Genomic DNA, 15,722 nt, shown 5'->3' on the forward strand with positions numbered 1-15,722 from the left:
GGCTTTCTTATTACCTTTCACCATTCACTGTCTCCTATGCTAACAACACCTCATCTCCAGTTCCACTTAATGTGGGGGTGCCACAAGGCTCTGTGCTTGGCCCGCTGTTGTTCTCCCTGTCTTTGGGAGATCTCATCCGATCATTTGGCTTTAATTATCATCTGTATGCTGATGATACCCAAATATATTTATCCACCCCTTCTTTAACAGCTGAAACAGAGGCTCAGATCTCTAACTGCCTCCTAGCTATCTCAAATTGGATGAACCAGCGCCACTTCAGACTCAACCTAACAAAAACTGAACTAATCATCTTTCCATCTAAGGGCAGGACTACACGGCCGATTTCACAGCGATACGATGCGCTGCGCAAAATCACAGGCGTCACGTCAGATGTGACGGAAACAAGGTAAGTAATGGCATTTTTGATGCGACGCGACGGTCGGATGCAGACACAGCGTGCAGCGTCTGCATCCGACAGTCGTGTTGTGTTGCATCAACAATGAGACACGATGCAATAATTGAATTACTTACCTTATTTCCGTCACATCGCACGTGACGCCTGCGATTTTGCACAGCGCGTCAGATCGCTGCGAAATAGGCCGTGTAGTCCTGCCATAAGCCTGGACTTACTCCGCTTTTTACTATCTCTATTGATATCATGCTCATTAACCCTGCCAACTTAACATGCTGTCTGGGGGTAATTTTTGACTCCTCTCTCTTCTTTTCTGATCAAATTAACACCACTGTCAAAACCTGTCAGACTAGTCCCTGGATCAGCTTGTACTATGAGCTATCTTCCATTAATGTAACCTTCTACTAACTGGCCTCCCTAGCTCCCTTCTCTCCACTCTACAGTCTGTATTAAACACTGGTGCCAGAATTATCTTCCTCTCACCCAAAATGATACAGGCCCCTCCCCTGCTGAAGTCCTTATCATGGCTTCCTATAAAACAAAGAATAACTTACAAACTCCTCCTCATAACCTTCAAAAGCCCTTCACTCCTCTGCACCCAACTACATCTCATCTCTTGTTTCTCTTGGCCGAAACCTTCGCTCCTCTCAGAGCAACAGATTGGTTGCACCCCCCACTACTACTGCTGTTTCCCGTATCAAACCCTTCTCTCTTGCGGCTCCTTATATTTAGAATGCCATTCCTGAAACTCTCCGGAGAGAATCCTCCTTCAGAAACTCAAAGACTACCTCTGGGAACACCTGGATAACACCTGAACTGGGAACTGGTACTTACTGTATATGACAGTGTAACAAACTGTCCGAATTGTGTCATATGTTACCCTCCCATTTAGACTGTAAACCCTACGGGGTAGGGTCCTCCAGCCCTTTTGTCTCCTTGACACTGAGCACTTAATCTGTATTGTAATTATATTTTATATTTTATTTCAATGACCCCTTGTTTGTTACTACTGATTTATTGCCCTCAAGGAGCACTATACAAATAAAAATATACATACATATAACATAGAATCAGAGATTCTTCCCTCTGTATCACTGGGTGTAAATGTTTCCCTGTTGTTCAATGCTACACAACATATGGGCACCTTCTTACTCCATCTGACATTCATACATACGTCAGACTCTTGATAAATGTCACATGTTATTTATTTGTTACACATTTATTTTTCTTCTTTAATTCATCATATGAAATAATGAACAAATGAAGTTCTGTGTTATCTCTTTGTAGTGGTGACATTTTGTGGTACTTGGCAGCAATGACAGCTGCCCAGAAATTCGAGTGGGATCTACCAGTAGACCTTTAGCTGGTGATCAGTAGCAGATCTCAAGATACAAAATAGTTAATGCCACTGATCCAGCAGAATCCTGCATTGAAATCCATTTTTTTAAAAGAGTAAACAGATTTTTTTTAATATTTAATTTTGAAATCTGACGTGAGACTGGAGATGTTGTCAGTTTCCCAGGTGCCCTCAGTCATGTGACTTGTGCTTTCATAAATTTCAGTCACTCTTTACTGCTGCACTGCAAGTTGGTGTGATATCACCCCCTTCCTTTCTCCTGGCAGTCAGTGGTCGGAACTACCCGGGGAGCACGGGGTGCGAGCGGGCCAGGGCCCGCACCCCCTCAGGGCCCCCCGGCAGTCCGTTCGACGCTGAAAATGCGGCCGTACGGAGGGGGCGGGGCCCGGCTGCGCGTCACGCAGCAGGGCCCGCCCCCCTCTAGGATCGCTACTGCTGGCAGTCTATCAACAGAACAAATGGAAGTTAACAGTTCCCTGACAACTGCATTCCTAAAAAGCTACCATGCCCCATCTAGTGGTAGATATGAGAACAGCACTCAATAAGTAGGAGAAGCAAGTAGGAGAAACAATAGCTTATATGAAAGCAGTTCCATTGTGAAGTGTTGACTTTTTCTGGAAACACATGATCAGACACATTGACCTGAGATGGTGCCACACACCAATATTACAACAAAACAATAATACATTTATTGGTTGAAAAATAAAATTTGAAGTGATAGAATGAATTACTTGTAAAGTACACAGTGTGTAATTTAGTAATAAAACACAGTGTAATTTAGCAATAAAAACTTTTATGGAGCACCCTTGCTGTGTTTCCTTTTTCTCAGCCAGGAACACATGGAATCATAACGTGAGTTTAGTTACTCTACATGTTTTAGTATCCTACTAACTCTTAACAGTGCATCTTTCAAAGGTTCCTTCACCCAGTACTTTTCCCAGGTAAAAAATCTCCATACGTGTGGCATATCTATGTTTATCTTCTAACATAATGATAGCAAAATACTTGTAAAATAATGTGCGGCTTCCGACCTCCATCCGTGGCCCCTGGCGCTGTTGAAAGAAAAAGAAGGTAGGCTTGGGGGTCCAGGGGGGATTGGGTGGTTCTGGCTTGGGGAGGGGGGTCAGAGGGAGCTTTGTGTCCCGGGTCGGGGGTCTGGGGGTGGTGGTGAGCCCGAGGCAGCAGCCCCACTGTCCCCAGTCCAACGTTGCCACTATGGCTGTCACCTGCCTGGTATTTTACCGACCTGGCCGGTAAAAATTAAGCTTGATCCCAATAGGGATAATGAATACAAATATAGGAAGGCCGGTATTTTTTTCAAGAAAAGGTAGCAACCCTAACTGCCACCCAATGCAGTCTATAGCTGATGTAATTTGGGAGGGTTTTAAAGGAATTTTTCAGTATAAAAATAAAAACTGGGTAAATAGAAAGGCTGTGCAAAATAAAACATTTTTCTAATATAGTTAGACAAAAATGTAATGTATACAGGCTGGAGTAACTGGATGTCTAACATAATAGCCAGAACTCTACTTCCTGCTTTTCAGCTTTCTTGGTTTCCACTGATTGGTTACCAGGCAGTAACCAATCAGTGCTTTGAGGGGGCCACATGGGTCATAACCGTTGCTTTTGAATCTGAGCTGAATACTGAGGATCAATTGCAAACTCACTTAATAATTATGTCCCATGAGGCCCCCCCCTTCAAGTCGCTGACTAACTCAGAGTTAGAGAGCTGAAAAGCAGGAAGTAGTGTTCTGGCTATTATGTTAGACATCCAGTCACTCCAGCCTTTATACATTGCATTTTTGGCTTACTAATTATATTAGAAACTTTTTTTTTCTTTTGCACAGCCTATCTATTTACTGAGTTTTTATTTTTAAACTGAACTGTTCCTTTAAAGCAGCAATCCCCAACCAGTAGCTTGTGAGCAACATGTTGCTCTCCAACCCCTTGGATCTTGCTCCCAGTGGCCTCACATACAAGTGTTTATTTTTGAATTACTGATTTGGAGGCAAGTTTTGGTTGCATAAAAACCAAGTGCACTGCTAAACAGAGCCTCCTGTAGGTTGACAGTCCACATAGGGGCTATGAAATAGCCAATCACAGCACTTATTTGGCACACCAAGAACATTTTTCATGCTTGTGTTGCTCCCCAACTCCTTTTACATCTGAATGTAGCTCATGGGTTCAAAAGGTTGGGGATCCCTGCTTTAAAGTGATGGTTTGCCTTAAAATTAACTTTTAGTATGTTATAGAATGGTTAATTCTAGGGATGCACCGTATTCAGAATTCGGTTTGTGATTCGGCCAGGATTCCGCCATTTTCAGCAGGATTCGGATTCTGCCGAATCCTTGTGCCTGGTTGAACTGAATCTGAATCTTAATTTGCATTTGTAAATTAGGGGTGGGTAGGGAAATCACTGGACTTTTCGTCACAAAAGAAGATTTTTTTCCACTTTTTCCTTTCCTGCCCCTAATTTGATTCAGATTTGGTTCGGTATTTGGCCGAATCTTTCACCAAGGATTCTGGGATTCGGCTGAATCCCAAGTAGTGGATTTGGTGCATCGCTAGTTAATTCTAAGCAACTTTTCAATTGGCATCCATTTTTGTAAGTCAGAATTCTTCTCTTTCCAGCTTTCAAATGAAGGGTCACCGACCCCATCTAAGAAAAACAAAATGCTCTGTTAGGCTACACATTTATTTGTTATTCCTACTTTTTATTACTCATCTTTCTATTCATATTCTGGTTTCTTATTCAAATCAGTAGATGGTTGCTAGGGGAATTTAGACCCAAGTTACCAGATTGCAAACTGAAGAGCTGCTGAATAAAAAGCAAAATAACTCAAAACCACAAACAAAACCCAATTGCAAATTGTTTCCGAATATCACTCCCTACATTGTAATAAAAGTTCATTAACAGGTGAACAAACAAACCTTTTCCATCCCTAGGTTGCAATTTGGGTGCAAATGATACGGAGCCCTATCCTGAGTTTTTACTGTGGTGACACGCTGAAGGAAGACCAATATTTACTTTATTTTCTAAGTGTTTAGAGGACCCTTTCATTGCCTTCTATTTGGCTGACAATTCTTGTCCCTGAGACTTTCTATCCGCTACTCCTCTCTATCACCTGAGAGCAAGTGATGCCTGTTAAGGACAATCTATCCATTCTTCTCTATGGTACGGGTTAATCTAGCCAGCGCCGCCGGAAGTTTTATTGGTTTAGTGTGCGCCGTGGTGCAGCTTGGGTAGCAGCTATCCGCCATGGCTTCCCGTGCCCTCTGTGTGTGTGTCCGCGCTGCTCTCCGCCCCCTCCCTCGACGTTCTTTGCCGGCACTGAGTCTCGTGTCATGTCGGTCACGCTCAACCTTGGCACGGCCTTCCACGACTGCTCCTATACTCGTACCCCAGGTAAGAGGGAGCCCATTGAATAGGCAGGCCGGGGTCACTGGGGAGACCTGTATCAGTAGAGAGACACAGCTATAGAGTCAGTGGCTTTTTGTTAGCACGGTGCAGCCATAGGCAATGCAGAAGTCCTAGGTGTGTGCAGAACTACTACTCCCAGTGTCCTTTGCCTGCAGGATTGGGAGGAATGCTGGGAGATGTCACTCGTGTTACCCTGTATATCTCCAGTTCTGTTTTTGTTTCACTGCTAGAACTCACTCACGTGCAGCTGAGCAGCATGATCTCTGCCACTGACTTGCCTGTACTTGCACATGTGCATCACTAGTTACTCAAGGCAAGTAAATGGGACAGGGAGTAGTGTCTGCTTGTGTTGTTAGGAGAAGTTTGGGCTCAGTTGCCCTTTGTGGGCCATGTTTAGCCTGTGGCCCTGTGAGATGTACTTGCCTTAGGCTGCAGGGGACACTCTTTCAGCTGTTCAGAAAATTGCCCCTAGTACTTGTACAGACAGGAGCCTGAACTGACCTTCACTCATGAGCTGCAGCTAATGACAGCGCTGCCTTTTCACTCCATTTCTCCTGCTCTTTTAATGGGGTGTTCACCTTTAAAGGGGAACGCCCAACTTTGCAATATACATCAATTAAAAAAATATGTAGAATTTTTATGATTTTTAATGGTTTCTGATAGTTCCCTTAGCCTAGCCCCCTGCTAATCTGGCTGACTAGTGTTACTTTGTATCAACAGCCATCTGTTCTCAGCCTGCATCCTCCAAACCCCACAATTCCCTGCACATGTGATTTCAATATCCCAGTGCAATGCATTGTGGGTTATGTAGTTCCTGCATGCTGTCTGTAAGCTGTGGAGAAGTTACTTCTCACTCACTCGGGGTGCCTTACTTTTTGCACTACCAAGTAAAAATGCCTTTTTTCTTCTCCTGTAAGAGACTGGAATATGAATATTGAAAAATGAGTAATACATTTAACAGTAAATGTAGCCATACAGAGCATTTGTTTTTTAGATGGGGTCAGTGACCCCCATTGAAAACTGGAAAGATTTAGAAGAAGGCAAACTGTAAAATATCAAAATGAAAGCCCAATTAAAAAGTTCACACTGCTGTTTTAGTTTGTAATGCGGATTAGCTTATGGGAAATGACTTAAATGGTTGTGCTTTGAGCAGATGAGTTGCCTAAACTGATGTTCTTCATTGAATCTGCCAACTGTACCATGAGCATGTGGGATTTTTTTGATTTCGCCCATCTTCCCTGGCAGTTGTATGTCCTGGCACAAGGAGGAAGGGTTGTTGTGTTGAGTAAACCATTAGTCTTTAACAACCAAAGGCAAGTACAGTGATAAATGACTGTAGTAGGACTGTGCCTCTCTGAGACGATGTTCCCCTACTGAAGTGGCTGCATTAGTGTTTTCATACTATGAGCAGTTTGTTGAATGCTTATAGGGAATGTGAAACCAAAAAAAAATGTTTCTCCAATGATAGGAAATATAATTCTGAGCAACTTTCCAATAAACCATCATTTCAGATTTCAGCAAAGTTATGTGAAAATGTAATTGCAGCAGTGTCTCTTGGTCTTAGTCAGGACCAGTAGAGCGTGGAACAGAAAAGGAAAGAACAATATTGAGTTTAGTTTGCAATTACATTTAATAAACTAAATGTCAATATTTGTCTCTTTTCGTATCCTACTCTTTTATGCGAAAAAAACTGTAGCCCTTCACTGGATGGGTAACCTCTCACCCTCTCTCAATGCGTGGATACAACTGGTTAACAAAGCAGTACCCCTATATAAGCTCACCTACGAAGTTAGGGGAACACCAACAAAATTTGATAAATTGTGGAATGACATTGACCCGACCCCTCTATAGCAAGTCTTAACCAAGTCCATCTCCTATTATGAAATCCTTCATGGTTAGCTATCCTACATATCCTCGATGGTCCCAACCTAGCCTTCAGATGTAAAGTTCACCTGAGTTTGATAGTGTCCATCTCAACTGCTCGATCACTGTATTGTGTTATGCTTGGTGATAGCCTGTGCCATGTTTTCATCCTGCCAAACTTGTACAGTTTAGTCTGCGAGTGTACTTATTTGTTGTATGTATGATTGCTGTGTGTTTTAAAAAGAAATAAAACTTACCTTAAAAAAAAAAAAGTCAATATTTGTAATGTTTATTGCTTAGACTTAACATTTCTTTCATTAGGCAAAGGGTTATTTTGGGGTTCATTCCCAGGCCTTGTGGTTAAAGGAATGCTGTGATTGGTCAGTTTAAATGGCTACCAATGAACAGGGCTGTCCGCTGTGGAGCAGTGTTCTGTATGATTCTGTACTAGTCACATGGCAGCAGGTTAAATGAAGGTTATTCGACTTCTGGTTTGTCTTAACGCTGGACATGGAGACAGAAAAGTATGGCTAGAAGACACACACACTCGCTCAACTGCGAGGAGCAAATCTCGCGGAGGCTCTCCATTATAGTCTCCTAAATTGAAATGAGCTAAAATAAAGAAAAAGATTGCACACTCAACGTAAAAAAAATCAAAGTTTTATTGAATACAAAATCTACATGTCAAAATGAATGGCCCTACACGTTTCGAACCACCAGTGGTCTTCATTAGGGTAATAAAATATACAATAAAAAAGGCAGAAAGATTGTCATGTCTAAACAGGTTTTATACCTTCATTTTCTGGATCGCATCACTCTAGTGGCGATCATCGATTATGGCGTGTGATGTCATTACCGCTTCTTGTTTGAGCACGTATCGCGGGTATTGAATTGGAACTCGGATACGTTCCACTGACCGGGACACGGTTAACATAATGCGTTCCATATCCAGGCAAGATTTATATAGTGCGTTCCACATTGGGCACAAAAGAGAAACCAATATAATATAGAAAAATAAAAAAATAATAGTTAATGGTCACATAATACACTATCTCAGAAGATATCAGTATCTGTATTACCACTTAGTTCAATGTAGTCACAGTAGGTCATGGTGGGCACCAATAATAAACCAAATAGACAGACATTGTATATAATATTATAATAAATTTTTTTGTTATTGTAAAGTGCCCTATTTTCCCTTTATCGCCCATGCTATGGTCCGGATTAATAGGAGCGCTCATCATAGTTCACCAGGGGAGATCATAAAGGGATGAAAAAGGCTATACCTGGAGTAAATACAGACTGTCAGGACAGGGCCAAATTTTCGGGGCTCCCCTGGGCCCCACCCCAGATCCCCTCCACTCCACTGCACAGTTAAAACACACACACACACTCACACTCACACACACTCACACACACTCACACACACTCACACACACTCACACACACTCACACACACTCACACACACAAAGCTATCGATGGTCAGGGACCCCTTATAAGTTTAAAAAAAAAAACTGTGGTGCCGGGGCCCTCCATAAAAGTTTTTTTTAAACAAAAATTGGGACCCCAAAAAATATTTTTTTAAAAAACATTGGTGGCAGGGGCCTATAGACTATTAAAATAATACATTGGTGGCCAGGGGATTTAAAAAAACACACATTGGTGTTCAGTAGAATTGAACTCGTGGTTTCAGGACTTCAACTTTGCCTCCTTTCGTAACTTCGGGTCTTTTCTTGACTTTGGGGTTTTTCGCAGCTCCGGTACTTAAATTTTGGCTCCTTTCGTGACTTTGGGTCTTTTCGCCACTTCAGGGTTTCAATTTCGGCTCCTTTCGTGACTTCGGGTCTTTTCGGAGGTTCAGGACTTCAATTTTGGCAGTTTTTTTGACTTTGGGTCTTTTCACGACTTCGGCTACTTTTGTGGCTTCGGGTCTTTTCGCTGCTTCGGGACTTAAATTTTGGCTCCTTTTGTGACTTCGGGTCTTTTCGGGACTTCAGTTTCGGCTGTTTTGTGTGTGTATATACAGTGCTACGCAATATGTTGGCGCTATATAAATACATGTTGATAATAATAAAATATATATATATATATATATATATATATATATATATATATATATATATATATATATATATATATATATATATATATATATATATATAGTAAGAAGGATCAGCACTCACTGTATTCATGTGAAGAAAAATCGGTTTTTATTTTTAAAGATTTACATCATTATGATTACGATGTAAATCTTTAAAAATAAAAAGCGATTTTTCTTCACATGAATACAGTGAGTGCTGATCCTCCTTACTCTATTTATCCTGTTTTGATCGTGCACCACAGTTTAATGATCAGAGTGCTGGTTCTGCGGGACTATATATATATATATATATATATATATATATATATATATATATATATATATATATATATATATATATATATTATATATATATATATATATATATATATATATATATATATATATATATATATATTTATACACACACACTAATACATCATCTTTTCAGAGCCGATTAAAGCTGAGACATTTGGAGCTGGGAGCAGATATTTATCAAATGCATTTATGAGAAATACATTTCCTAAGCCCTGAGGGTTATTTGGCTGATAATAACATACAGGAGACCTATCAATCCTCCTATAAAAAGACACGGCCTCTGGCAATCTAATGATTCCTTGCTCTGATTTATATGGGGAAGGATGTCATTGAGTCTCTGTCCAGTATAATTGTATTGCACAAGTCAAGCAACCGATAATCATCTATCTTCCAAACTAAATAGCATATTTGGTTCTTCTTTGTTTTTTTTGTGTAGGTTTCCACCTCCTTATTTCAGTTATGCCGCCAGTATGGAGACCTCCCTCCCCTCACACTGGAGAACATCGCTGAAAGGGTTTTATATGTTTTGAAACTGTACGACAAGATCAACCCTGAAAAGGTAAATTGCCTCCTCTGGAATACTGCTGCCCTCCTGCTGGAGACATTCTAACCAATGACCTAAATGCACGTGCGCTGCCTTTCGATGCCCCTGTGCTGATCTCCTATTATTATTTAACTGCTCCAGGATGCTGGGAGTTGTAGTTCTATGGCAACTGGATGGCTGCAAGTTATTCCAGCTCTACAGCTGAACAGCTTCTCATTCTTATTACATACCTTATCTTTAGCTTCTCCTTAAAGGAGAAGGAAAGGTTAAAACTAAGTAAGTCTCATCAGAAAGGTCTATATAAATACACCAGTAAACCCTCAAAGTAATGCTGCTCTGAGTCCTCTGTCAAAATAAACACAGAATTTCTTTCCTTCTATTGTGTACACATGGGCTTCTGTATCAGACTTCTTTTCAGCTTAAACCTCCAGGGCTAGGGCTTGAGCATGCTCAGTTTGCTCCTCTCCCCCCTCCTCCCCTCCCTGCTGTAATCTGAGCCCAGAACTATGAGTGAGCAGGGAGAGTCTCAGGCAGGACGTGATGTCACACCAAGCTAATATGGCAGCTGCTATACTAAACAAACAGTAAGAGCTTCTAGAGCTGATTACTCAGGTATGTTATAGAAAATTTTTTTTATAGAGCATTCTAGTTTGCACTATTGTGGCTAATCTATTGGCAATACTCTTCCTCAGTAGCTTTCCTTCTCCTTCAAAGAATATTGTATTGTACTTTATAGATATTATTTCCAATGTATCTTTTCCTAAGCACATAATGATCTAGAAATTAAGACTGGTCAACTGTAGGGGGTGATAATGAGGGTGGTTTAGTGGCAGCCTGAGGGACTGGTATGTGGCTAACCAATGCATCTGTGTGTTTCAGAGCCATTCTAATTTCCTTTATGGTACACTAGTTTAAAGGGCAGATAAAACCCCAGCTAAATACAGCGATAGCTTTCTAATAGTATTTCCCCTGGTAGTTAGCGATAGCGGCAGTTTCTACTTCTTAATTGTGAAAATGTTGTTTCCCTGCATACATTACATTGCACGGAGCAGTTGTTAAACTGAGCACTAGAAGGAGCCAAACTAAAATTAAATTTACAGCAGGAGCTGAGAACAGGACCAGTCCATAAATTTTCATTGTGTGGCCTGAAGTGTAAGGGATTAAAATGAGAGGAAATAATCTATAAAATGGGTAAGGCAAGGTCCCCTTTTTTTGGCACAGTGACCAAATAAGTAAATCAACGTCTGATTTGGACACACAAACACTGGGCCAGATTGGGGTGATCACCAGCCCAAGTCCTTGTTAAAGTGAACCTCTTCAACGCACCAATTCCTTACCTAATAACATTTTCTAAGCAGCCAGGTATGTTGAGAAGGTCCTGTGCACAGGCCAATAAACTGCTCAATTTGTCTGGATGTGTTTTCTGAGGATGATGGGAAAAATGCACCTGTCATGTGACCACTTCAAACACAGGATATATTTTACTTGTCATTTATAAACTGTATTATAGATTGTGTTATGGATTCTCTACATAATCATGGTGACATTGGTGGTGTCAGATTTTGATCTCATGACTGAATCTCTCTCTCCCTGTCTCTCAAAGCTCTCCGTCGGCTCTCATTTCATGAAAGACCTTGGCTTGGATAGTTTGGACCAAGTAGAGATAATCATGGCCATTGAAGATGAGTTTGGTGAGTTCTGTCTGTCTGTCTGGGTTGCAACTAAACCATAATGCCATACCGAGAAGTGAGTCGATCTCTGGGCAAGTGGAGACCATAATATTAGGGATGCACCAAATCCACTATTTGGAATTCAGCCAAATACCGAATAGAATCCGAATTTGCATATACAAATTAGGGGTAGAAAAAATTTGAACATCTTTTTCACTTCCTTGTTTTGTGATGAAAAGTTGCGTTTTCCCTCCCCAACCCTAATTTTCATATGGTTCAGGCAGACACCAGGATTGTCTGAATCCTGCTGAAAAAAGCCAAAACTTGGCAGAATCCCGAACCAAATCCTGGATTCTGTGCATCCCTACATAATATGCTCTTGGAGGGCTAAGTACCTCCAAAAAATACCTTAAAATCCTTACTTGGCTGCAGGACTAAATGATTCAGATAGGTGCGTGATATACAATGGTTCAGTTACCCTCAATCATCATTTTTACTTTATTAAATGGTTGCTTTATTTGATATTCTGTCCAAATTCGGTGATCCCCAACTAGTTGCTTGAGAGCAACAAGTTGATCCAGGGACTGGTCCGATTGTCATCTTGGAGTCATGAAGGATTTTTCCCCTCTGAGGCAAATTGTAGAGGCTTCAAATGTTTTTTTTTTTTTTTTTTTTGCCTTCTTCTGGATCAACTGGCAGTTAATCAGGTTAAATAGAGTTAAAAGGTTGAACTTGATTGATGTGTCTTTTGTTTTTTCAACCTAGCTTACTATGTAAGAAAGATGGGGCGCTATAGTGACAACTTTAAGGGCAGAGACACACGTTCAGATTCGGGGAGATCAGTTGCCCAGCGGCAACTGAAGGCAGCGTGCCTTCCCCTGACTCACGAGGAAACTTTGGAAAACGAATCGCTTAGAGTGCCATTCCGCCGGCGATTTACACTCTAGCTGGCAGGAAGGCAGTTTGGGGAGAATAGTCGTCTGAAGAAGATGCGATCAATTGCCGGGCGACTTAATCTCCCCGAATCTGAGTGTGTCTCTGCCCTAAGATGTACTCACTAACGTTAATGGAACAAATAGTGTGAACAGGGAGTGAGAGAACTCTGGAAACACTGTTAAATATAATTTGGGTAGAATTAGCTCAGACACAATAAGCAGGACTTCACCTTCTATCTGATATTCCCAGCCAAGGCTTGAGTAGATCTGATTGCAGAGTGGTAGTTGGCAACACATTTGTATTGTTTAAGTCAAGTGTTTTCCATTGAGACAGCACATGGTGAAGCACAGATTGAGGAAGTCAGCACGTGTGCAATATATCCTCTGCAGACCCTAAAGCTGGCCATAAATCTGATCGTACGAATTGAGGATTCGTACGATTTTCGGACCGTGTGTGGAGAGTCCCGACATTTTTCATCTGGCGGAGATCGGTCGTTTGGTCGATCGGACAGGTTAAAAAATTTCTGTCGGCTGCGGGTAATATCTCTGCGTGTATTGCTGATCTGACGATTTTCAGAGGGAGACTGTCACTAGCTTTGGTCTGACATAACTATCGTACGATTGCTGTCAGGGGCAGAACATTGGCTGATCTGTTCTTTTACTACTTTATTTGATCGGAATGGTTAGTGGCAGGTCGGGAGATGGGGAAGTCCGATCGTACATTGATTTTTACGATCGGATCTTTGCGTCTGTGGCCAGCTTAAGGAGCAGGGGGTTTGGGTGCTAAACCAGGGTCAGGAGTTGATTGTGCACGTGCAAGAGACAATGCTTTGTTATGGAAATTAATAGGGTTGGAACAGGACTGGAGTGGGAAGGGCAGTTATTAGGAACTCTAGGGATGCCCTGCTGCCTTTATTTGTCCATGTGTTTTTATACTGATTTTCTGCATCCTAGACTCTGGGTAGTCCAGAAGGGATTAAAGGGGAAGTGCACCTTAAGGGTCAGGGCACACAGGCAGATTTGGGTAGATTAGTAGCCAGGCGACAAAGCTCCTCTTCTACAGGGCGACTAATATCCCCGAACTGCCTTCCTGCAGCTAAAATGTAAATCACCGGCGGTAAGGCACTTGGAGCGGTTTGTTTTCCTCATCAGTCGACTTCGGAAAACTAATCGATCTGAGTGCCATCCTGCCGGCGATTTACATTTTAGGCAGGGGAAGCAGTTTGGGGAGATAAGTCACCCCGAAGAAGAGGAGATTTGTCGCCTGGCGACATCTCCCTGAATCTGCCTGTGTGCCCTGACCCTAAATGTAATTCAGTATTAATTCTGCCTGCAACAGTTCTGTACAATCAGAAATTGAAAGTGCAGTCAAAGGATGTACGTGCCTGTGCTGTTTCATTGCATTACACATTTTGTTGTGCGCTGCCCTTTTTGTTTACATGCCCATTCCTGTCCTGCTGTTCTGGTAGGTGACGCTCTTTCCTTTCTCCACAGGCTTTGAAATTCCAGACGCAGACGGAGAGAAGCTGATGACACCGCAGGAGATTGTAGATTACATTGCAGATAAAAAAGATGTCTATGAGTGAAGTACATATGTCAGTCTACTTGTTCAGTGTGAGTAGAACACGGTTGCTAATGGAGATGCCTTTCCAGTTACTGATTTATTACTTTATGAAATAATGCCCGGTCCTATGTGATGGTCTTTTTTTTTACATTCCCAAATATGGGACCAGGTTTTGTAACTTTAGATATTTTAACATTTTTTTATATCTTATTAGAAAGGAATATTTAAAGGGGATGTAAAGGTAAAAAAATAAAATCCCATTTTTACTTTAATTAAAAATAAATCTTTCTCCAATTTAATTTAATTAAAAAAAATGTGTACCATTTTTATAAGAAACCTGACAATATGCAGTGAAATTTTCCCTTTATTTTACTTGCTTTGACTGCTGCGGATAGGAAACGGTCCCTAACTGAGGATCATATTTCAAACGGGGGGGAAAGGACTTCCCAGAACTCAAGCAGCTTTGTTTGTTTGCCTGTAGAGCAGCCGGCGACTGTGTAGAGATTTGTATCCATGGACCTGGTGCAGTCTGTATATTCTGATTATTAATCAGCCTTGCTGTATCTGCTTTTATGGCAGATATTATTTGACTTGTGCTGTTTTGATAATTTATGACGATCCCTAAGCTTAACCTCCCAACAGAAGCCCAGACCACACTGAGCATGTTCATAGTCTTGGTCTTGCAAAGATGTTTAACAAATTTACAAGATGGTGTCCCCCCCCCCTGCAGCCAACTTCTAAAAGCATAAATAATTTGTGTTATTAGGCTTCTGGTGCAGTAAATTTTATGTTTAGTATACAAAATACAACATTTCTAGCATTATTCTATTTTTAGTAGTTCCCCTTTAAAAGAGAACACTTTTTGGTTGTGCCATCACTTAGCTGTGCTTAACTGCTTTTGTATCTCTTCTTTCTTCCCAGGATGCTATCTTTCTGCAGGTAGCTCGGGTTTGGCCTGCATGTCATGGCACCACAGCTGCCGTCAGCACTTCTTCCAGGATACTGTATTTAAAACTGTCTGAATATGGTGGTCTTTAATAAATGTTAAAAGGAAAAAAGATTTAGTTTTAGGTTTGTGCTTTTTTTCCACCCCAAATAATAGCACAGAATAAAAATCTGTTGCCATTTCCACGTCGTGTCTCTTTGATATTCTGTCTGCAGATTCATTGATATCCTAGCTGACATCTTTAGGTAGCAACATACACCTTCTCCATTCTCAGACAAAGGGTTATTGGAAGGTACACCCATCTCTAAATATCGTTTTATCTGTTGTTAACCAAAGAGAGTAAAATACATTAATGTTGGGTTAATGTTTGTGTAGAAAATTCTTGAGTACATACATTTTTATGTATAAGTGGGCGCTGCCATATTGCTGACCTTGAGGCTGTTGCTCCCAAGTTTTGATTTCTTAAAACCAGATGTACTACTGAGCAGAACCTCCTTTAGACTGCCAGTGCCCACAGGGGCTACTAAATAGCCAATCACAGCCCTTATTCGGCAACCCTAAGGACCTTTTCCATGCTTGTGTTGCTCTCCAACTCCGTTTACAGTTCAATG

General features: G+C 41.3%; 1 protein-coding gene across 1 annotated transcript; it reads left to right on the top strand.

Annotated features, from left to right (window-relative positions):
• Positions 1–4,975: 4,975 nt before the first annotated feature.
• Positions 4,976–15,294, top strand: ndufab1.S (NADH:ubiquinone oxidoreductase subunit AB1 S homeolog). Its single transcript, XM_018239267.2, has 5 exons — positions 4,976–5,175; positions 9,889–10,011; positions 11,600–11,687; positions 14,096–14,215; positions 15,087–15,294. The coding sequence occupies exons 1-4, from the start codon at positions 5,029–5,031 to the stop codon at positions 14,185–14,187; spliced, it is 450 nt and encodes a 149-aa protein (XP_018094756.1). The 5' UTR covers positions 4,976–5,028; the 3' UTR covers positions 14,188–14,215; positions 15,087–15,294.
• Positions 15,295–15,722: the final 428 nt, after the last annotated feature.

This window comes from Xenopus laevis, chromosome 9_10S (genome assembly GCF_017654675.1).
Source record: "Xenopus laevis strain J_2021 chromosome 9_10S, Xenopus_laevis_v10.1, whole genome shotgun sequence".
In the NCBI taxonomy this organism is placed as follows: domain Eukaryota; kingdom Metazoa; phylum Chordata; class Amphibia; order Anura; family Pipidae; genus Xenopus; species Xenopus laevis.